General features: G+C 42.6%; 1 protein-coding gene across 1 annotated transcript in view; it reads right to left on the bottom strand.

Moving 5' to 3' along the window:
- LOC117468422 (neuron navigator 3-like) overlaps window positions 1-25084 on the bottom strand; it is a 247997-nt gene that overhangs the window by 10554 nt on the left and 212359 nt on the right. Inside the window, exons 5-7 of the mRNA XM_034112509.2 lie at window positions 17383-17551; window positions 7884-7952; window positions 826-968 (exon numbers count right to left, since the gene is read on the bottom strand). Coding sequence (XP_033968400.2) covers window positions 826-968; window positions 7884-7952; window positions 17383-17551 — 381 coding nt within the window. The remainder of the gene's footprint in view (window positions 1-825; window positions 969-7883; window positions 7953-17382; window positions 17552-25084) is intronic.

The raw sequence follows: 25084 nt of genomic DNA, 5'->3' as shown, positions 1-25084 counted from the left end.
TTTAACTATATATTTATTTGTTGTTCCTTTCTTTTCTTTTCACTATATCTGTAAAGCGTCTTTGAGCACCTGTAAAAGCGCTAACAAAATAAATCTATTATTATTATTATTAAAAAGAGCTTTAAATAAAATATAAATATGATATTAAAAAGTGTGCACTTCTCCACTACAAAGGGAAATATTACACTTATTACTCCACTACATTCATCTAAAAAATGAAGATGTTAACATAAAAAATTCGATGTTTTTTTACAAATTAAACCAGCCAACAGTTTATACTTTACTGAAGTAACATTTTAAAGCAGGACTTTTGCTTTAACTGGTTTTTTACTTTAATGAAGGATCTGCATACTTCTTCCACCTTTTTTTGTATTTACTTGCAAAAACATTCTCTTGCACTATTTTATTGGTATATATATTCAGGTTATGTTTTTCATTGCCATATCTACACTGTAGCTACTATGCACATGACAATATAGCCTCTTGAATGACCTTTGTAGTTTTGTAATTATCAATTGCACTGATAAATACATGTGCAATAACTTACTTTAACTGCCTTGACCGTGTTGTTCTTGTATTTGTATGGTAATGTTTTGTAAGCATACTGTTCAATGTATCATAGGTCTAATTTATAGTCGCTTTCTATATTATATATTAAACGTTTTTAGCTTGTATTGTCAAAATGATGCTTATACTGTCTGTTATGTGTGATTGCACCATCGGGAGTGCTTGGAATTTCGCCGTACTCTGTGTAGTGACAATAAACGAATCTATCCATCTATCTTTCACATCATGGTACAGAGATCACAGATATGGCGTCCTCACCTCTGTCGTTTCCGCTGGCATACTGCAGAGGTTTGCTCTTGTCGATGCTGTTGAAGCTCTGGCTGCGACGGTTGAGGTTGGAGGACCCCGAACTCCTGGAGGCCCCGCTGCCTGCAGCAGGAACTCTGGAGGGGCCCGGTAATCTGAAACAGAGGGGTTGGTGTGAGGATACATTAATTTAAGGACTATAAAAAGTCTACATGAGAAAATGTATTGGCAAGAAACAATAATTTTTTCTTCCGTATGTTGTCTGCATCCACCTGAGATTTAACTTGACCTGCCTTTACGGCCCGTCCACACAGCGGCGTGCGTTGACGCTTCACCATTCACTTTAAATGGGGTGACGTCACTTTTAGCCGAACTGCATTGTGGGAAGCGACGCGGAGCTTTGCTGGCGTGACTCGCTACAAAAGTTGAGCAATGTTCAACTTTTGAAGCCTCGGCAGAAGCGTCAGCCAATCGAGTCATATGCCAGTACAAGCTCTAGCCAATCAAACCGCTGCTTGTGTGTCAGGGGCGGGATATTCATGTGATTGGTTGTTGGTCGAGTTTCAGACACACCCGCCGGAAAGCTTCAACGCACACGCCACTGTGTGGACGGGCCGTTAGAGCAGCTTTGCTTGTGAAGAAAGGCATTTTTTGTTGTAATTGTTCCTTTTCTGCAAACAATAATTATATAATTGATCACTCTACAGTTGGTCCAAGTCCAAGGCAATGTCCTTAAATGTCTTGTTTGTCAAGCACCTACAAATATTCACTATTTCTTCATGAGAAATCACTTTACGAATAATCCGTTATCAAAACAGTGAGTCCTTATTATTCTGTCAATCGACAAATTGGTTTGTCATCTTAATGTGCAAATCAACTCAAAAATCCGCTTTAAAAAGGGCTCCATTTGGCACAGTTCTTAATTAGTTTGAATCCTACTTTTAGGACAAGAAAAACATAGGAAAGGTAGCATCATGTCAAAGTTGACAAACTCATGCGGAGTTCCTCAAGGCTCCATCCTGGGGCCTCTTCTCTTTAACATCTACATGCTTCCACTTGCTCAGATAATGGAAAACAACAAAATAAATTACCATAGCTATGCAGATGATGAATTTACATAAGCACTTCTCCAACTGCTCATTGAGTAACAAATGAATGATTGGATGTGTCATAACTTTATTTAATTAACCCTCCTGTTGTCTTCGGGTCAAATCTGACCGATTTACTACTTTCATCAATCATAACTTTCTTGTTTTAGATTCGATTGCATTCAGGCTTCATGATATCCTTCAAAGTAGACATTTGAACATATACAATGGCTGATCACCACTTTCGTTGAATTTTCAATGATTTAGTCAACTTTGTATGGTGTTCCCGTTGACCGCCATAAAGAAAAGGATTTAGTAACCATCGGGATCAGATAAAACACACACACACACACACACACACACACACACACACACACAAACTCTAGATGTCCCCCCCTTATGTGACCAATCCCCCCACGTGAATCACACCTGGCACACACACAGAACAATTTGACACATTTCCCGCTCGTATGTGCCCATCCCCCCACATGAATCACACCTGGCACATGCAATACATGTTCAGTGTCTATTCTTTGTATATTTACTGCAGTTCCTCATGTATACCAGTAGTCTGATACAATATGTACAGTTTGAAAGGGTGTTAAATGACATTTGGTGATGATTAATGGTTTTTGTGTTAATGTAAGCAGTTAAAACAGGACCGGTCACATTTGACCTCGAACACCAAAGTGAGGGGGGGGGGGGGGGGAACAAAGGCAATAGGAGGGTTAAACAAAGATAAAAACTGAGGTAATCTTTTTTGGACCTAAGGAGTGGTGAATAAGATATTGACTCCGACCTGAATTTCACATTACTATCACTTTAAGAATATGTCTAGGATTAAATAACATTTGTCTCAACAGCAGCTCAGTGTCAGTGATGTAAGATGAAGTCTGAGAGCTTGAAGACAGTGTGTGTTCCCCTGTGTGTTGAGAAAGAACGAAGGAAGTGAACTATGAAGCTATGTGAGAGAATATAGATCGAAAAGTTTGATTCATGGCAGCTTGATTTATATACCTGAAACCATTACTGGTGTAAAAGTAAAACATAGAAGTAGGAGAACATATAACGGCTCTTTATTCCTCCTACATGTTTACTCGTTTGTCTACCAAAGGCTGTTTTTATTCTCTCTACTCTCTTTCACACTTTTTCTCTCGACAGAGTCAAAGCCGTGAAGTGTCAAATATTGATTTGCCACGCTGCAGCTGGAGGATTTTCACGACCCTCATGAGAACACTAAAATAATTATCTCATCAAAATTCTGTTGCTATCGTACAATAACTTTACATTGCAATTTTTATGCCCTCTTGCCAGATGCTTTCACCCATCTGTTTGTAAGTAAGTCATATTTGGCAGCTGCCGCAAGGATCATAACAAGATTTACCACAACAATTTATATCCAACCTTTAATCTTTACTATTATGGTTTGATGTGATTTTTATGAACGGATTCCAGAGAATACATTTGATGCATTATTGTTTTATTATTCCTTCGCATCGAAAGGAGCCAGTTGCGGTGGTTCGGGCACCTAGTAAGGATGCCATCTGGGCGGCCTCCCTAGGGAGGTGTTCCAGGCACGTCCAGCTGGGAGGAGACCAAGGGGTAGACCTAGGACCAGGTGGAGGGACTATATCTCTTCGCTGGCCTGGGAGCGCCTTGGGACCCCCCAGTCAGAGCTGGTTGATGTGGGAAAAGGAACGTTTGGGGCTGGAACTGCTAGCCCCGCGACCCGACCACGGATAAGCGGGAGAAGATGGATGGATGTTTTATTATTACTTCATCCAAATCTTATTATTTTTGCTTGCTTGCATGCTGTTACTCGACTGCGTTAAAGCCACATTAAAGACAAACCTTGTAGCAGACAGAAAGAAGGGAACAAGGTGGGAGTAAAAGTAGAAAAACAGGCATTGAATGAAACCCTGAATGCATCAGAAAAGGCCGTGGGTGTTTCCATTCATAGCCTGGTCTTTGTCAATATTAAGAGGGCAACAAAAACCTTGAATTAAGTATAACATATTTCTGTCTCCCTGCCTGAAAGCTGTCGTTTTGTCATGCTGAAAATGTCGCTCGTATGCAGATGGAGGCCAGATGTCGAAGGGGAAATTTCCTTCCATCGTGTTTTTAATTCCTCAACTAGTACTAACTAAATACAGAGACATTGACATATAGCTTTGATTAAAAACGTGATTCCTTCGTCAAATCAAAATATCTCTGATGAGCTTTAACGTTAAACTTTTCTCGTACACTATCAAACAGACCATACGAACAAATCATGTCAACTTTATTTTTGTCACACTGGCTCTTTAATTGGGTCCTACTTTGCTCATTTCCAGCTTCATTTCAGTATGTAGTGTCTCTACTTTAAAGAGTCCTCTCCTGCTGATGTTCAGGTGTATATCAGTATGTAGTGTCTCTACTTTAAAGAGTCCTCTCCTGCTGATGTTCAGGTGTATATCAGTATGTAGTGTCTCTACTTTAAAGAGTCCTCTCCTGCTGATGTTCAGGTGTATATCAGTATGTAGTGTCTCTACTTTAAGGAGTCCTCTCCTGCTGATGTTCAGGTGTCTATCAGTATGTAGTGTCTCTACTTTAAAGAGTCCTCTCCTGCTGATGTTCAGGTGTATATCAGTGTGTAGTGTCTCTACTTTAAAGAGTCCTCTCCTGCTGATGTTCAGGTGTATATCAGTGTGTAGTGTCTCTACTTTAAAGAGTCCTCTCCTGCTGATGTTCAGGTGTATATCAGTGTGTAGTGTCTCTACTTTAAAGAGTCCTCTCCTGCTGATGTTCAGGTGTATATCAGTGTGTAGTGTCTCTACTTTAAAGAGTCCTCTCCTGCTGATGTTCAGGTGTATATCAGTATGTAGTGTCTCTACTTTAAAGAGTCCTCTCCTGCTGATGTTCAGGTGTATATCAGTATGTAGTGTCTCTACTTTAAAGAGTCCTCTCCTGCTGATGTTCAGGTGTATATCAGTATGTAGTGTCTCTACTTTAAAGAGTCCTCTCCTGCTGATGTTCAGGTGTATATCAGTATGTAGTGTCTCTACTTTAAAGAGTCCTCTCCTGCTGATGTTCAGGAGTATATCAGTATGTAGTGTCTCTACTTTAAAGAGTCCTCTCCTGCTGATGTGCAGGTGTATATCAGTATGTAGTGTCTCTACTTTAAAGAGTCCTCTCCTGCTGATGTTCAGGTGTATATCAGTATGTAGTGTCTCTACTTTAAAGAGTCCTCTCCTGCTGATGTTCAGGTGTATATCAGTATGTAGTGTCTCTACTTTAAAGAGTCCTCTCCTGCTGATGTTCAGGTGTATATCAGTATGTAGTGTCTCTACTTTAAAGAGTCCTCTCCTGCTGATGTTCAGGTGTATATCAGTATGTAGTGTCTCTACTTTAAAGAGTCCTCTCCTGCTGATGTTCAGGTGTATATCAGTATGTAGTGTCTCTACTTTAAAGAGTCCTCTCCTGCTGATGTTCAGGTGTATATCAGTGTGCAGTGTCTCTACTTTAAAGAGTCCTCTCCTGCTGATGCTCAGGTGTATATCAGTATGTAGTGTCTCTACTTTAAAGAGTCCTCTCCTGCTGATGTCCAGGTGTATATCAGTATGTAGTGTCTCTACTTTAAAGAGTCCTCTCCTGCTGATGCTCAGGTGTATATCAGTATGTAGTGTCTCTACTTTAAAGAGTCCTCTCCTGCTGATGTTCAGGTGTATATCAGTATGTAGTGTCTCTACTTTAAAGAGTCCTCTCCTGCTGATGTTCAGGTGTATATCAGTGTGCAGTGTCTCTACTTTAAATAGTCCTCTCCTGCTGATGCTCAGGTGCATATCAGTATGTAGTGTCTCTACTTTAAAGAGTCCTCTCCTGCTGATGTCCAGGTGTATATCAGTATGTAGTGTCTCTACTTTAAAGAGTCCTCTCCTGCTGATGCTCAGGTGTATATCAGTATGTAGTGTCTCTACTTTAAAGAGTCCTCTCCTGCTGATGCTCAGGTGTATATCAGTATGTAGTGTCTCTACTTTAAAGAGTTCTCTCCTGCTGATGTTCAGGTGTATATCAGTATGTAGTGTCTCTACTTTAAAGAGTCCTCTCCTGGTGATGTCACCGTGTTATGGAAGGAAACAAAGGTCCAATGTAGCATACAATGGAAATATGTAAGTAAAGATACGATCAATCACCAAGGGGAAGTGTGAGCGACAGAACAATACATGATAACAAACGAAGACGACAAGAAAGAGAACAAAAGAGAGTTGACTGAGAAGCTAATGGACGCAGGAAGGGAGCGACTGCAGCCAGACGAGAGAAAGGAGAGGTGAGGAGAACCGAGGCTGAGATTGAGGCAATTCAAATGGAAATCAAAGGGAGATCCTTTTATCATAACATTCTTTCATCTTCCAAAATACATGTTTGATAATGCATCAGCAAAACGGAGCTTGAAAGGGAAACGTGACGTAGGTTCTGCTGTTGGTTTGAAGACAGAGGAAGAGTATCAGACACAGTGAGGATGACGAGGAGAGGAAGAGGTCAAACTGATTATTTCTTCTGCCAAATGTTTTGCCACCAAGGTCTTCAGTTTGCAGGTTGTGGGGATACAAACAACGTTAAAGGCAAATTCCCCTCAAATCCACCTTATTCAAAAGATACCACAGACGAGGAAGTGACCGTCAAACATCACCCAAAAAGACAGTTAACTTAACCTTTGTGTTTTCAACCGTTTAACTTTTCCTTTTGGCATGTGTGATGCTGTGGGTTCATCTGGAGAGGGTGTGGCTGTGCTGTGTCCTAGCTGCATCTCACTTCGGTTAAATGGAATCCTTGCGTCCCTCACTTGCGTTGTTTCCCTGCGACTAGTCCCTCCCACTAGGGAAGCAAGGAGAGACGCAAGGAAACCACGAGAAGCAGGGAAATGAGTTTCAAGAGCAATGGGACGTCGTTTCCTCCGGACGTCCGTTTGTGAGGACGCCGCACAGCTGATCGTCTGACAGCAGCCAGATCAGTGCATGCCTGCATCGTCCAATCAGTGAGCGATACACAGTAAGGGGGCGGGGCGAGTGTCTGAGGATTTCACCGGAAGATGGTCTGGTAGTTCCTCGATCCTCGATCCTCGGGCACACATAAGGCCACTGGGACGGTACTCAAGATGGCGCAGACAAATCAACTTCCGGTGATACCGAGCCCGAGGAGCGAGGAAATGAGAAATAACTAAAGTGAGACGCACCCCGGTCTCCCCTGCTCTCCCCTACAGCAGTGCTTCTCAAAGTGTGGTCCGCGGACCACTGGTGGTCCGTGAGCGCCCCCTAGTGGTCCGTGAGTATATTGGTAACATTTCACATTTGAAATAAATAAATACATTTAAGTTTTTCACACTCTCGCGGGAATATCTCCGCAATGGAACGAGCCTAAGTTTCACTTTCTATTGCATGATATAGCCCAGCGCAACACCTTCGTCACACATGTTGCCACTTGTTTGTACCATTTTCAGGCGATTTATAATCTGTTCTAGAAAAACGATGTGTTTTAGGATATTTGTGGAGTTAGGTGGTCCGCGAGTGTTTTTTTATTGGTTAAGTGTCCTTGGTATGAAAAAGTTTGAGAAACACTGCCCTACAGGCACCCGGTTCTGTTGAGTATGCTATTTGTTACTTCAGTTGCTTTACTTTGTGCACCTCACACATACTGTACACAACCATGCAGCCCTCACCCTGCATTTACACCACTGACACCACTGCCAATAAACATATTTTATTAACCGTTGCTATGGTGCGTCTCCTCTTTGTCGTGGCCTCTTGAGCCATAACACATGTAATGGTCAAAACAAAGTAGTTGACTCTACAGAAAGCCCTTTTAACAAACACATGATAACATTACGCAACATCACATTAAGGACAGTTCCATGAAGGATAAGGTTCATGCACAGAGCAGTGGAAAAACCGAGCACAAAGAAGGTTTTAGAATCAGATGAAAACACCATTCATTCGTGATATTTACCTCGTATTTTTCTTCTGTGGTGACCCTAACCCACTGTGGCCCGGAGGACTTGCATACCGCGCTGTGAGACTGCAGAGAGCAGAAGCAGAAGAAGAAGAAGAAGAAGAAGAAGAAGAAGAGAGACGGACAGTTAGAGAAGGACTGAGACCTTCTTTAATGCATGCTTTAATATGATAACCAGCGATGAAAAGAGGCATTCAGACACAGAGACATAGAGAGAGGGACACACGTGCTGTACTGTACTCTGCGTGTTTATTTGTATCACATGTTGATTACCACGAGCTTATTTATGACCAGCTGAACGGAGCAATGGATTACATGATACACACAATAGGAACTGTATTCTCTTACAGTGACGTAAAAAGACGCTATAAGGTAGATACAAAATAAAAAGGGGGATTTCTAGCAGGATTACGATGTTATAATACATTTTAAAATACATTAAATGTTGACAAACTTTCCTTTTAGTTTCATTTTGTTCTTCTTGGTTTTTTCGTTTAGTTGAATCTTCATCAAAACATCGTGGTTTAAAGTTTTGTATACGTTTTGTGTGAGAATCTTGATTTATAAAGTAACGACAGCTGTAAAAAATATATAGAAATGAAGTGGAGTAGAAGTATAACGTGGAACTTATAGAAAATACTCAACTGAAGCACCTCAAATGTGTACTTTAGTATATATATTATATATATTTAGTACGATACGATACTATACGAGTACATGTGAGTAAAAAAGAGAAAATCACGCACGAAGCCGTGACGGGAAATCAAACTAGATCTTTTGTAAGTTAAATGATATCCTGTTAATCCGGTGGGTTTCAAACACAATGTCTTCCTATTTAAAAAAGAAGGAATGACTACATGATCTGTTCACTCGGTTCACGACAACAAGTGAGTCGCTCAGTCCGCTCTGAACACTCACGCCCAGCAGCTCTGCCACCTGGGCGCTTTACTCTCCATTGTTTACAGGCGTGATGATTAAAGGCATCTCTTTTTATGAAGGAGCTTAACTACTTCCTGTCGAGCATGAATGTCGCGGCTGATTCCCGTCTCTTCGGATGACTAACAGCGAGTGGGTGTTTCTTCGCCCTCTGAGGTTTTCATTACCACGAGATTGTTAAAGTATTTTGAATTGTTTTAACCCTCCTATTGCCTTCTGGATGATGCCTCACTTTGGTGTTCGCGGTCAAATGTGACCAGTCCTGTTTTAACTGCTTTTAAATTAACACAAAAACCATTAATCATCACCACATTTCATTTAACACCCTTTCAAACTGTACATGTTGGATCAGAGTACTGGCATACATGAAGAACTGCAGTCAATATACAAAGAACAGACACTGAACATGTATTGGTGTGCCAGGTGGGATCCATGTGGGGGGAGGGGCACACAAGAGCGGGAAATGTATCAAATTGGTGTGCGTGTGTGTGTGTGTGTGTGTGTGTGTGTGCGTGTGTGTGTGTGTGTGTGTGTGTGATCTGATCCCGATGGTTACTAATTATTTTTCTTCATGGCGGCCATGGTTGTTTCAAAGTTGACTAAATCATCCAGAATGCAATGAAAGTGGTGATCAGCCATTTTATATGTTCACATGTCTGCTGTGAAGGATATCATGAAGCCTGAATGCAATCGAATGTAAAACTAAAAAGTTATGATTGATGAAAGTAGTAAAAACTTCTCTTGGATAACTGGACTTAAACTGACACTGAACATTTTACATTCATATTCAATTTAATATGTAATATTCCTTTCCTTACACACTTGTATATATATAATATCCTGCTTTATATGTTGTTACTTTAAACATGCATATTTTCTACTTTTTTAACGCTATTTGAGATGTTTTACATTTTGGATTGTTTATTTCTAGTCTTTTAATTTCTCTAGTGTACAATGCGATGTCTTTTTACGCTGCTGCAACGCAAACTATTGCCACGTTGGGATCAATAAAGTACTTCTTATCGTATCTTATATCACAGGTCTCAGATACAAAACATGGTTTGGCTGAAACACATGATTTTATATATTCATTATCGTGTAAAGAAGAAACTAAATGTGTCACCAAAAGGACGTTTTCTTTACTCAAGCAGGCGTCCATGTACTTCATTTAACGCTTATCATTTGGACTTTTTTCACTGGTCTATTTAAGAACACCACAAACAATGAGTGAGTTCATAAGAATTGAATTGGGAGCAATTTAATTATTTTTTTACATTTTATTTTGTGTAAAAACAGTTCCAGCTTTTAAACGTGAAGATTTCCTGCTTTGCATCTTAAATATTTATTTATTTTTATTTAATACAGCAAGCACTTCTTCTCCTAATATTTAAAGTACATTTTACCATTCCACACGCAGTACTTTTACTTGTAATGGAGTACTTTTACAGTGCAGTATTAGTTATTCTACTTAAAGGTCACCTATCATGCTACTTGTAGGCAATAGCACAGCTCTCAGATATATAGCAATATATAAAAAACATGTCTATGAAGTGTTTTGCCCCAAACACCAAACAGATCATTCTAGCCATGCCTCATCTATTTCACTTCCTGTTTCTAAAGTTCTGATTTGGGGATAAAGCTTTAAAGAGGAGGGGTCTGAGCTCATGCGGGACCCGGCAGCTACCGTCTAAACTAAATGCTGCCGTGATGAAACGCCATATCATGGATTATCAAGGCTCTGAAACAGTCTGGAGCTCAAAGGCTTTCTCTCTTGCCGGTTACACCACAAGGTGAGTTCCTTTCTACTTCCTGCTTCTTCACACACATGCTCTCCAGCACAGGTTAGCTCTGAGTGTTAGCGATGCTAATGTGAACACCGACCATATTACGTCCAAAACGGAGAGAAGACATCAACAAGTGCATTCTGCATGATAGGTCCCCTTTAAATAAGTTATTATAACACTTCTTCCACCTCTGCTCTAATATAGAAGTAGAACAGAAGGACTGGTGAAGAAGTTTCTGGGTGATTCTCTGTCATTATCTTAAATAAATGTCATCAGTCTGTGGAATAAATCAGCCGCCTGAGAGCGACAGTGTGTCAGTGTTTAAAGCTTTGTTCAGAGAACGGGAATGGGAGGTTGATCTATGAATGACAATGAACTTTCCAAGGTGTTGAGCAGCATTTTAATCAGCTCCTAATTCTCGAAAAGCCTTTCTCCGAGTGCCAACAGATTCACATCGCAAGTCTGCATCTCACATAATCCACCGGACTTCTTTCTGCGGATTGATACGGCTCCACACAGTCCCTTCATCCTCCTTAGCAACGGTCAGTTCTCCTTAGCAACGGTATGTTAGTGAGAACGAACAACCTTTGGAATGTCCAAATTAACCAATCAGAATCCATTATTCAACCAAGCCGTGCAATAATGATCATTAAAACGCCAGTTAATGATGTCTGGCAGCAAAATATGTTATATATAAGGAGTTTGTGTGTTTGTATTCAGGTTGTGTGGCGCAGGACTGTTTGGAAGAAGAACCATAGTTATTAACAGCAACAGAGGTCCCAGACATATGAGAGAAGGTTTCACAACCAATATGAGTGACTTTTTTCACTAATATTACTTTTTTTATGTCTTAAATATATTAAATGTGGAAGGCATCTTGGACTAAGCTGTAGGTATCGTGCAAATTACACCAAACCCTTTAAATGTTTGACTTTGAGTGTAACATTTTTCCACCACCAGACCCCTCCTGACGCCGTTATATTTATATAATGCAGTGAAACATGAAGCAGACGCTCCCCAGCCTGCAGCGGCTACCCAACCCACAGCATTTCAGATGTTTCCAGAGTGGAAAAAGAGACACCAGGATCTCACACTGCTGGTGGAAAGCAGAAGTGTGTGTGTGTGTGAGAACTAGCATTACTATACTTGTGGGGACCTACATCTGTTTACATAGTCACTTGTGGGGACTCGCCTCCCTTATGGGGACATAATGGAGGTCCCCATAAGGGGGGTCATTAATTTTAGGGTGAAGACTTGGTTAGGGTTAAGGTTAGGATAAGTCTCCTGGAAATGCATGTAAGTCAATGTAATGTCCCCTGAAGTGATGTATACATGGTATGTGTGTGTGTGTGTGTGTGTGTGTGTGTGTGTGTGTGTGTGTGTGTGTGTGTGTGTGTGTGTGTGTGTGTGTGTGTGTGTGTGTGTGGGACATCTGTCACTTCTGATCCAATACAACACACATCAACAGGGTTTAATAGTCACCGCGGTGCACATGTAAGCAATATACAAGACCTTAGCTGTTCTATAGAGTCTGAGGACTATCGGTTTCCGCTCGATACGGTTCCAGATCCAGAATAGAGACGGCTCGACGTGATGACAGCAGGAAACGAGACGTCAGCTGACCTTCGTGTCCAAAGTGAGGTCTGTCTAATGTGGTCCAATCAGCAGCTTTCAAACAGCTACTTTTAGCATCGTTAGCTCGGACACAGACTCACACGTGTTAATGTGAAATACAGTGACAAGCAGTTTTTGCACTACTAAATTACTGTACAGGACTTTACATTAATTATCTGTAGTTATTTAATCACTCTTTTTACTGCACTGTTAGTGTACAGTTGTATTATTATGCCGCTGTGTTATATGTGTCATCGTATTTGTGTAACTCTGGTACACAACATCTGTTCGAGCCTCAGTACTGCCCGCTTAAGTGTACAAAGAGGAATTTTCTTGCACCTAGCCTATAGTACGAATATACATCAACAAGTCCACGAAGACGAATTATTTCCTTTTACTGTATTTCTGAACGACACTGTGTCCCCACCTTTTATGTACTTCTACTCAAGCTGGACGCATATTACTTCAAACCGTCTGACATTACTCAATATCAGATTCTTCCAAATATCGATGTTTTTACGGCTGCATCGTTCAAACTGTCTTGTGGTTTATATTCTACATTTTTCACTCAAAGTCAGGCTGAGATATTTTATCTTATTCTTCTTTTGGACACTTTGAGTTTATTGGGTGTCTCCAGCTCACCAAGCTTAACAACACATGTTATCACGGTTGTATTTTACACTCTTCCTTCAACACAAAAGCTGTGGGCTTTTATTATCTACTCAGAAAACAAGCACGGAAATATGTAATCATGACTTCCTCTCAAACTTCTTCTCACAGTATGCCATAACAAAGACCAAGACATCATTCATATCTCTGTCTGACAGTCTCTACCAGGACAATGCACGGGAACCCAAACATTTGACACTTCACGATGCCACTGACATATTATATCAGCGAGTGTGAAAGCTCCAAACATCTCATTCCTTGATGGACACACACACACACACACACACACACACACACACACACACACACACACACACACACACACACACACACACACACACACACACACACACACACACACACACACACACACACACACACACACACACACACACACACACACACACACACACACACACACACACACACACACACACACACACACACACACACGATCTAATGCTGTACCTAGGAGATGCGTCGGCTCTCCCATAATGCACCTGGTTCCTCCTGGTCACGGCGGTGGGCAGGCGAGAGGCTCGGCACAGCGGGGGGTCTACTTGTTCGCCCCGGGACATGATAAAAGGTAAAGAGGGAGGGAGTGCTGAGGCTAAACTACTGCTCTGAAAAACCTCCCGCGGCTCCACACTGTCGGGATCTGACCAATGAGGGACTTCTCCCCTCGGACACACACACACATAAATACACACGCACGCACACACACACACACACACACACACACACACACACACACACACACACACACACACACACACACACACACACACACACACACACACACACACACACACACACACACACACACACACACACACACACACACACACACACACACACACACACACACACACACACACACACACACACACACACACAACACACACACACACACACACACACACACACACACACACACACACACACACACACACACACACCAGCAGGTGGTGTCTATAGAAAGCCCAGTAACACCAGTGAGGATGTGCAGTGGGCTAAATGTGTGTGTGTGTGTGTGTGTGTGTGTGTGTGTGTGTGTGTGTGTGTGTGTGATAATTTGATAATTTAGAAAGCTTTACAGATTATCTTCTCTCACATTTCAGTCAGTTAGCCTGAAATAATTGGTCTAATTCTTCTTTGGAAACACTGATCTTAAAATCAGAATAAAGTGTGTGTGTGTGTTAAATGGTGTTTAATATGAGTTTTTGACGAGTGTCCTCAGGGTTTCAGAATCAGCTTAAGATGTGTGTTACCTTCATAAATATATTATTAAAGAAGAATCCTAAAAAAACACGACAAACAGATTTTTATTAAAACCTAAAGCCCCGGACACTCCAAGCCGATGTTGGCCGTCGATGGATGTCAGGCCGACGATGAGCGTCCTGTCGCCCTATCAGATTTTTTTTGGGGCCGAAAACCAGTCCAACACACACACTTAAATTGATGTTACACCAACAACACGCCATACGTGCAGACTTTTCCTCACAGAAGCAACTTGTCTTGATGTCCTTGATGTTGGAAACGATCAAAGCCTTCAAACCTTCTCAGCTGAAGAAAGATGCTGCGGCGGCTTTATCATGAACTGAACTCCCACACTCCAGGATTCATTGTGTTTACGTGTGTGTGTGTGTGTGTGTGTGTGTGTGTGTGTGTGTGTGTGTGTGTGTGTGTGTGTGTGAGAGATCATTCTCCACCTGTTGCTAAGGGGGGACTGTAGGAATGGGAGGCAGCTGTGCCCCTAATAACCCCCCCACACACACGATAAAGTGACCTTCCACCTCATAATAACGCGTCCAAACAGAGCGAGGATATCATCTTACTCACATAGCCTGAGACTAAATGCTCTCATTACACACACAAACACACACACACACACACCACACACCCACACACCCACACACACACACACATTTCCTGGAGACTTACCTTATGGGGACCTTCAATTTGTCCCCATAAGGGAGGCGAGTCCCCACACGTGACTATGTAAACAGATGTAGGTCCCCACAAGTATAGTAATGCTAGTACACACACACACACACACACACACACACACACACACACACACACACACACACACACACACACACACACACACACACACACACACACACACACACACACACACACACACACACACACACACACACACACACACACACACACACACACACACACACACACACACACACACACACACACACACACACACACACACACACACACACACACACACACACACACACACACACACACACACACACACACACACACACACACACACACACACACACACTAACTTGATCTGGGGGGGAAATGCTGCGGCATGTCAGGTCAGCTTCCTTTAGAAACTCCTCGAAGGCATCATGCTCTATTTACTGCTGAGCTGCCAGCACCATACATGTCTTCATATTATTGAGTGTCTCGTGTTTGAATTATTATTATTATTTTATAATTATTAAGTTTTCTTAAAATGTTTTCTCAATCTCTCTTTCTGGGATTGTGGATCTGTATCCCAAATAAGATACATTTATGTAGGTTTGTATGTATATAAGGGTATATACTGTCTTTGTATGGCTTGTAATACACGCGCGTACACACACACGTACACACACACACACGCACACACACTTTTGTCCTGTAGAATAACATAGCGACATGAGAGTCTAATGTATCTCTTCACTAAAAGTATGAAAGCACATGCACTCTGCGGCTAAGGTACTGTAGATCTGACATGCGTCCTCCAGCTTGTCTCCGCCTCGTCCAATCGTCCTCATGGAGCTGACTCGGCAGAAGCCTTAATGAGAAACATTTCAGAAGAAGGCTGTTCCTCATTCTGCTCTGACAGACAGTCACTGCTCAAATGAGCTCGAACTGGAGCCAATTAAGAAGCGAAAAACCAGATCGGTATTCCAGCAGAGACTCTAGATATTATTAACGCGTCCAGTGATTCAAACCAGCGACATTAGCGACCTCTGGAAACACCTGAGAGCCAAACCAACCCCAAGGAAACATTAACTGATAAACTGCACAACAAGACAGACATTTAGTATCGTCATACAGATGTTAATAACTTCACGGTAACCTCGTGTTTTTTAAACTTAGGATCATACCTGTGTTTAGACTAGAAAGAGATAAATGTGTGCATTTTATTATAAAGCTGTGTATATTTACAGACTGTTACAAACACATCAGGTTTAAAACTAAGAGAGGCAACACAATTAAAGATTGTTGTATAGTTTCATTTTTGTTATTTGTAATCCAAGGGATGCTGATATTTTAGCCGTTGTTACGAAAAGTTACGCCATTTTCTGTTTCTGTCGGAGAGAGGGGAAATTGTTCCAAATCTGTCTGCTTCTGAGTTACTGTGTCCTCTTCCAACATGAGAGTCACATGATAACAAAGGTATCCCAACTGTAGCTGTGTACATAAAAAAGTAACTGTGTTGATAATAATAATAATAATAAACAGGAATTATATTTGAAAAGTAGCCTACTCTGTTTCCAAAAAAATAGTTTTCATTCCTGTCGGTTGGGGGGGGGGGGGCTCATCTCACAATGTCGCTTGGGGCCCCAAGTTGGCCAGGTGCGGCCCTGTACACTCTCGTACTTCTACTTTTACTCAAGAAGATCTGAGTACTTCTACTTGTACTCAAGTACAGGATGTGTGAGAAGAGCATCAGGACTGTTTGAGGTAGATGATAGCTATGTGATGAACATGATGATTCAGCCTCTATGGAGAGAGACATCAAGCATGCTCATTTCTGACGTGGAGCTAATCTGAAGTAAACATTGATACTGCTTTCTGTTCCTCCATCTTGTGACTGTGTGACTCCCTCTCTTGGATATCAGCATGTGAAGGACACTGCTCAGGAACTAGTTGATGCTCTGTGTGTGAGGACTCCTTCCATTCTGGAGAGGATCACAGATACACGGATCCTGAGGTTGAAGCTCAAGCCGGAGACCAGGGATTATTAACATTTTTAAGTATTCAGAAAAAGTCATAATTTTGAGAAAAAGTTAGATTTTTGAGATTTTGAGAAAAATCTAGAATTTTGAGAAAGTCATTTTTCTTTTGAAAAAGTCATAATTTTGAGAAAAATTCAATATTTTGAGAAAAAGTTAACATTTTGAGAAAAAGTCAGTTTGAGAAAAATTCAATATTTTGAGAAAAATTCAATATTTTGAGAAAAAGTCTGAAATGTTTCGATTTTGTAAATAACAGGACGTATGATTACCTACAAGACCCAGTACTCCTCCATCTTGTGACTGTGTTCAGGAGCTACTTGATGCTCTGTATGTGATGACTACTTCCATTCTGGAGAGGATCACAGATACATGGATCCTGATATTGAAGCTCCACGCGGGGACCAGTGATATTTTTCAAACACTCGTTCAGCTGCGAGTGTCACTACAGACGGAGGGGAGAGGGTAGGGTGTGGTTTGGAATAGGGCCTAAGTATCAGCTGAGTGAGGTACCTGGACTGCATGTCTGCGGTCCGGCTACTGGAGGCTGAGGAGCTGCTGCTCTGCTGGCTGAGCTCCACCAGAGACTGGAAGTACTGCTGCTGCTGCTGCTGCTGCTGCTTGTAGCGCGACAGGATGAAGAAGAGGCCCAGGATGCTCTTCAGGTTGCCATTACGGATCTCTGGAGGGGACAAAGCAGAAGGACAATCTGAGCATATAGAGGAGTGGTGTTACAGTGCTGTGAAGGGATCCTGTCCCCGTGGCTTCCATCCTCATTTCTTTCTTTGTTAAGGCTTATATAACTTGGTAACTTAAAGGTTAATTGAACGGTTAAAAACTGCCTCGATACAGGTCGCTACCCGTCTCTGTCACTTTAGAGGAGGTGCCCTGGGAATTGTCACGATTAGGTGGCCTTTCTTATACGAAATATTGGCTCTAACAGATCCTACATCCAGGACGACCCAGAAACCCCTCAATAAAAACATGCTTATTTGCTATCCTGGCTGCAACATTGTGGAAGGAACTGCCCATTGATATCAGGACAGCAACAAGTCTACACATCTTCTTCCACACAGAAAATCCACCTGTTTCCACTGCACTTTGGCCATGAAAATGACCGAAAACACCTATAACAATTAGCACTTGGCTACATGAAACTAATGCACCAGCAGTAACACTGGCTTGATCTAATTTGAATTCGAATATACACTGAACAAAAATATAAACGCAACACTTTTGTTTTTGCTCCCATTTTTCACGAGATGAACTCAAAGATCTAAAACATTTTCTATAAACACAAAATAACCATTTCTTTTAAATATTGTTCAGAAATCTGAAAGAATGTGTGATAGTGAGCACTTCTCCTTTGCCGAGAGAATCCATCCCACCTCACAGGTGTGGCATATCAAGATGCTGGTTAGACAGCATGATTATTGCACAGGTGTGCCTTAGGCTGGCCACCATAAAAGGCCACTCTGAAACGTGCAGTTTTTCTTTTTGGGGGGGTCTGGGGGGGTCCGAAAACCAGTCAGTATCTGGTGTGAGGGGTAGGGGTAGGGTTAGGGGTAGGGTAATGTTGTGAATCGAGTGGCCCGTGGTTGTGGTGGGGTTATGGTATGGGCAGGCGTATGTTATGGACGACGAACACAGGCCACTCGATTCACAACATTACCCTAACCCTACCCCTACACTGTCTCTAACAGCAGGAGATATTAATGATCTGTATATAATACTCAGATTTATAGCATTAATTGTATACAGCATGGGCGAACATTTTAATTTAGTCACAGCTCTCAGGAAGCAGTTGTAAAATCTAAAATGTCTAATAAACACACAGCTGGTTCAGAAAGGAGTGAAGGTCAGCATGAGAACTGGAACGCTGTTTAACGATGAAGTCTGAGGGCCAAGACAGCCAGGAAACTGTGTATTAACATGGTGGTGTCTCTACTTTAAAGAGTCCTCTCCTGCTGATGTTCAGGTGTATATCAGTATGTAGTGTCTCTACTTTAAAGAGTCCTCTCCTGCTGATGTTCAGGTGTATATCAGTATGTAGTGTCTCTACTTTAAAGAGTCCTCTCCTGCTGATGTTCAGGTGTATATCAGTATGTAGTGTCTCTACTTTAAAGAGACCTCTCCTGCTGATGTTCAGGTGTATATCAGTATGTAGATGTCTCTACTTTAAAGAGTCCTCTCCTGCTGATGTTCAGGTGTATATCAGTATGTAGTAGTCTCTACTTTAAAGAGTCCTCTCCTGCTGATGTTCCAGGTGTATATCAGTATGTAGTGTCTCTACTTTAAAGAGTCCTCTCCTGCTGATGTCCAGGTGTATATCAGTATGTAGTGTCTCTACTTTAAAGAGTCCTCTCCTGCTGATGTCCAGGTGTATATCAGTATGTAGTGTCTCTACTTTAAAGAGTCCTCTCCTGCTGATGTTCAGGCGTATATCAGTATGTAGTGTCTCTACTTTAAAGAGTCCTCTCCTGCTGATGTTCAGGCGTATATCAGTATGTAGTGTCTCTACTTTAAAGAGTCCTCTCCTGCTGATGTTCAGGTGTATATCAGTATGTAGTGTCTCTACTTTAAAGAGTCCTCTCCTGCTGATGTTCAGGTGTATATCAGTATGTAGTGTCTCTACTTTAAAGAGTCCTCTCCTGCTGATGTTCAGGTGTATATCAGTATGTAGTGTCTCTACTTTAAAGAGTCCTCTCCTGCTGATGTTCAGGTGTATATCAGTATGTAGTGTCTCTACTTTAAAGAGTCCTCTCCTGCTGATGTTCAGGTGTATATCAGTATGTAGTGTCTCTACTTTAAAGAGTCCCCTCCTGCTGATGTTCAGATGTATATCAGTATGTAGTGTCTCTACTTTAAAGAGTCCTCAACTGCTGATGTTCAGGGAAGAGAAAACCCCCCAAAAGCACAATAGGGCCCCTTTAAGTGTCCTATGTGTCCTATTAAGATAAGATAATAAGCTCGCTCTCTCTCTCTCTCTCTCTCTCTCTCTCTCTCTCTCTCTCTCTCTCTCTCTCTCTCTCTCTCTCTCTCTCTCTCTCTCTCTCTCTCTCTCTCTCTCTCTCTCTCTCTCTCTCTCTCTCTCTCTCTCTCTCTCTCTCTCTCTCTCTCTCTCTCTCCAGATGTGATTCAGCAGTCTGAGGCGGAGGAATTGATCAGTGTGGCTAACGCACCCATTTGTGAAATTGACTTTTCAGATGAAACTCTCGGGTGGTGGGGGGGCGGGGGAGCTGACTCAGGGCTTTGTACTCCATTATTCATTTTGGTGAGGCACACACAGTCTCCCCCAGACATCCATGAGTACACTGCGCTGTTTCTGACACTGTGAAAGTGGGGAGAAGATTCATCTCTCGGGGGTGTTTTCCATTTTCCAAACGCCCAGAGCCGACTGGGTCTTCGAGAGGCTGAACAGCTCAAAAGAGACTTTGCTGTGGTTTGAAACTGATGGCAGACGGTTCAAGTAATGAGGAATAATAATACTTCATCCCAGAAGAGAAGACGCCCTCGAGGTCACGGTCAGACACATTTGTAACTTTAGAACAATGTAGGCTTGCATTAAAAATACCACAACTTCTTCTAACACGACTCGATCCATAACCTTCTGTTCCAAACCATTCTTTTGAAAGGTTATTACAAATGACATGCGTGGTATGTGTAACTTTGGTATGAGAGCATCAGTATGACTTTCTTTGTACAGTTAAAGCTCCTATTAGCCTATAGCAGTGCTTCTCAAAGTGTGGTCCGCGAGCGCCCCCTAGTGGTCCGTGAGTATATTGGTAACATTTCACATTTGAAATAAATAAATACATTTAAGTTTTCCGCACTCTCGCGGGAATATCTCCGCAATGGAGCGAGCTTAAGTTTCACTTTCTATTGCATGATAAAGCCCAGGGCAACACCTTCGTCACACATGTTGCCACTTGTTTGTACCATTTCCAGGCGATTTATAATCTGTTCTAGAAAAACGATGTGTTTTGGGATATTTGTGGAGTTAGGTGGTCCTTGAGTGTTTTTTTATTGGTTAAGTCCTTGGTATGAAAAAGTTTGAGAAACACTGGCCTATAGCAAGGCTGTCCAAACTACTGCCTGTTGTCCATTTGTATTAAGTAAATAGGAGTATGGCCCACACCTGAAACGTATGCTTGTCTTACTGTATATTTGACTTCTTCAATACAAATATATTACACAGTAGTATTCACGTGTTAATAAGCCCACTTCAAATACATTCAGTCAATCTTAGTTTATAGAAAAGCACGATAACTTATTTCCATACCCAGCTTGAAATAGACGCTTCATATCTCCCCTTATTCTACTCAATCTGGGGCTTTTGTAGAATTGTTTTTGCATTTTCAAGTACATTTGATTGATTTTGCTAACTTATACTTTAACATATGAGGCAATATACCTCTGGTGAGGGGCCCAGACCTTCGTATGTTTTTCTGTATGTGACCCTGGCCTATAGCTTTTCCAAAAATATAATAAAAGCAGGAGGCCTCTGTCTCTTCCCAGCAGTGTTGCCGACACGTCTACGTCAAGTCTCTTTCTTATTATCGAAATATACAAATATCTAAAGTTACGTCCAAAGTCATTTATTCTATTTACGATATACATCCTTCTGATTGGTGATATCATGGTCTCTGTTTCCACTCCTACGCCGACGACACCCAACTGCACATCAGCACAAAACCCATCTCCCCCTCAGTCACTAAGCCACTGCCTACACGAACTTAAAACCTGGATGACCACCAACCCACCCATGGCTGTGGCCCCCAAGGCACGGCTCGGGAAGCTTGGAGATCTGCTCCTCAACATCGACGGTTCCATCATCTCCCCATCCCCTCAAGTCCGCAACCTTGGCGCTGTCTTGGATGCAACCCTCTCATTTCAAAACCACATCAAGCCTTCTTCCAGCTCGGCAACATATCAAGACTCCGGCCATCACTGTCCGACTGTTGCAGAGAAGCTGATACATTGTTTTATTACCTCACGCCTGGACTATTGCAACAGACTCCTGTCCGGGGTTCCCAGCAAAACCCTGGACGGGCTCCAGTGCATCCAGAACTCAGCTGCCAGGGTCCTCACACGCACCGAGCCCTGGCAGCACATCCCCCCCACTCTCTCCACCCTCCACTGGCTCCCGGTCAAGTCCCGCATCTACACCTACACACTCCTCCTCCTCCTCCTCACCTACGAGCCCCTCCGTGCCCTCTCCCCTCACCTTCGGGGGCCGTGCCTTCAGTGTCGCTGCCCCCCCCCCCCACCCTCTGGAACTCCCTCCCTGCTGAAATCCGCAACGCCCCTTCTCTCAACATCTTCAAATCAACCCTGAAAACTCATCTGTTCAACATCGCCTTCCAACAATAACTCACCCCCCCCCCCACTGCAATGTTGCACTTCCATTTCTGCCCGGACCTTGAGGTTATGAAAGGCGCTATATCAATTCAAGTTATTATTATTATCATTTAACAACATGATTTTCAGGAGACTTCCCGTTACAGCTTCTCACCGGAGAGAGGTTATTACAGTAAGGGAATGAAAGCCGACCCACAAAACCCGGACAGCCTGATTGGATCTAATTGAAACACACACGCGGCACATGTGGAGTAATTGAACACAACAGGAAGGAGGAGGGACCGAGTGATGAAACGCTGCAGCAACAGCTCAGATATTTACAGGCGCTCGTTCAAATGCCACGTCTAGTGAGTCACTTCACAGTTTAGAGTGCTGTAGAAGGGGGGGGGGGCATTTTGAGCTGTCGGTCAGTGTGTCAGACTGTCTGTCTATTTCTGCTGCTGAGAGGTCAGAGGCATGACCCTCTTTAATGTCTAAAGGGGGGAAGGAACAGCAGGGGGTCTGGAGAGCTTCTACCAATGACAGACAGGACCAACAGTACGTGTGTGAAAGGGCCACGGAGAATAGAAAAGCACAATATCTACAAGTGAGTATCGTGTCTGTCAATCGATGTACATTTGATCTGATTAATCATGATGACTCGCAAGACTCAAATACTAGTATGTAGCCTCTGAAAATGGGATTGGATTGACGTCGTCCAATCGCAGAGCACAGCCGGTGCACACCTGCTGGGGAGGAGTACAAAGGCGCGGACTATCTTCACTCTGGGGGCTCTGTGATGTGGGACAGACGCCTCTCGCTACTCGCTACCTGCTACTCGCTACTCGCCACTCGCTACTAGCTACCTGCTACTCGCTACTCGCTACTTGCTACCTGCTACTCGCTACTTGCTACTTGCTACCTGCTACCTGCTACTCGCTACTTGCTACTTGCTACTTGCTACTTGCTACTCGCTACCTGCTACTTGCTACTTGCTACTCGCTACCTGCTACTCGCTACTTGCTACTCGCTACCTGCTACCCGCTACTCGCTACTTGCTACCTGCTACTCGCTACCTGCTACCCGCTACTTGCTACCTGCTACTCGCCTCTCGCTACTTGCTACTCGCTACTTGCTACTCGCTACTTGCCACTCGCTACTTGCTACTTGCTACCTGCTACTCGCTACTTGCTACGTGCTACTCGCCTCTCGCTACTAGCTACTCGCTACTTGCCACTTGCCACTCGCTCGTTGTTCTGTGGTCAACTTGTGTGGTCTGTGTTTAGATAGTGTTTCGAGTGGTTAGTATTGTGTGACTGTTGCCTTTAGTTCAGCTGTGTTGTGTATAGATTATTTGGTTAGTTGTACCACTGTTAAAGCGAGGTTTTGTTTCGTTCTTTATTTAGTATATTAGTATTTATTTTCCCTGTATGCCTTTAGACTCCTTTTGTTTAGTTATCAACCTGTGTCCTTTTGGCTCTTTTGTTTGTTTCAGGCTGCCATTTTGTTTCACCCGTTTGTAATAAAACCACTTATAACTTTGACCAATTCCCCTCTGGTTTGTGTTGCTTCCCTTTGGTTCCCCTAGCCCAGTAGGGAACGTAATACCGACCAATCGCATTCGGGTGGGCTTTGGTCAATCCAGGTAAATCGTCTATATTTGGAGCAAAAATAAGTGAAATCATCATCAGGCTAACGTCTGGCGATGATTTAGATATCTGCAGAATCTGCTTGTCTTTCAACTCCAAGTCCAATTCTGTGGATCGGACATTAACAGTGACCGCGGCATAGAACAGGAAGTACTCATTTCTGACATGTTGAAACTCAGAAAGGCAACAGACTTTAACATGTTCGTCCCCGTCCATGTGATTTAAGTGATTTCGCATTTTCCAGATAAACCGAAAGACATCGTTTCTTCGTCTTCTTAATAATAAATACAAAAACGATTGGGAAAACACAGGGGCATTTTCACCAAGCTGTTAGCAGGTGGGTTTAGCTCTTGAAACGTGACAATGGTTTCAACAGAACAGCATCGATTTACTTTGAGATAGGGACATGTTAGCTGCTGTGTTTTTACTAGGGCCGGGACTTTAACGCGTTAATTAAGATGAATTAATTACACAAAAATTAACGCACTTTAATCGCACTTATTTTTGCACAGCGGAACGTTTCTCACTGGATGAGTTTCTGGCGTACCGATTATACTGGAGCACCAACTAACGTTCATGACTTCAGCATGGGACAACAAACCACGGTGAACAATAGTCAAACATGAACGAACAAGCTGATGAGACCGCTTTGGTCGGCCCCGTGGATGGGACATTTTGTTTTAAAAAACGGACGGATGGAAGCGTCGATAAGAGCCGCAGCACATCAAGCCTAAAGTATCACCTAAATGCAAAGCATGTAGCAGCTAGCATGTAGCAGCTAGCATGTAGCAGCTAGCATGTAGCAGCTAGCATGTAGCAGCTAGCGTGTAGCAGCTAGCGTGTAGCAGCTAGCATGTAGCAGCTAGCATGTAGCAGCTAGCATGTAGCAGCTAGCGTGGACGTTAGCCCGACTCCGAGTGCAAGGAACCACACCCTGACCCAACCCACACTCAACCAGGTGACTGGTTTCAGGGCCAGGATAAGTCAGTCCACGTCTGAGAGAATAACCAGCTCCCTGCTCACTGGACTGCACTCGACTGTCGACCACCTGGAGTCACATCCATGTGAAACTGCTTCTCACTGTTCTCAGGTCAAATATGTATATTTGATTAAAAATGCGATTAATTTCGATTAATTAATTACAAAGCCTCTAATTAATTAGATTAATTTTTTTAATCGAGTCCCGGCTCTAGTTTTTACATTACATGACACTTTCGTCCAAAGAG

Source organism: Pseudochaenichthys georgianus, chromosome 23 (assembly GCF_902827115.2).
Source record: "Pseudochaenichthys georgianus chromosome 23, fPseGeo1.2, whole genome shotgun sequence".
Lineage (NCBI taxonomy): Eukaryota > Metazoa > Chordata > Actinopteri > Perciformes > Channichthyidae > Pseudochaenichthys > Pseudochaenichthys georgianus.
Note: the sequence above shows the minus strand (reverse complement) of the source record. Positions and strands in the feature narration are given on the sequence as shown.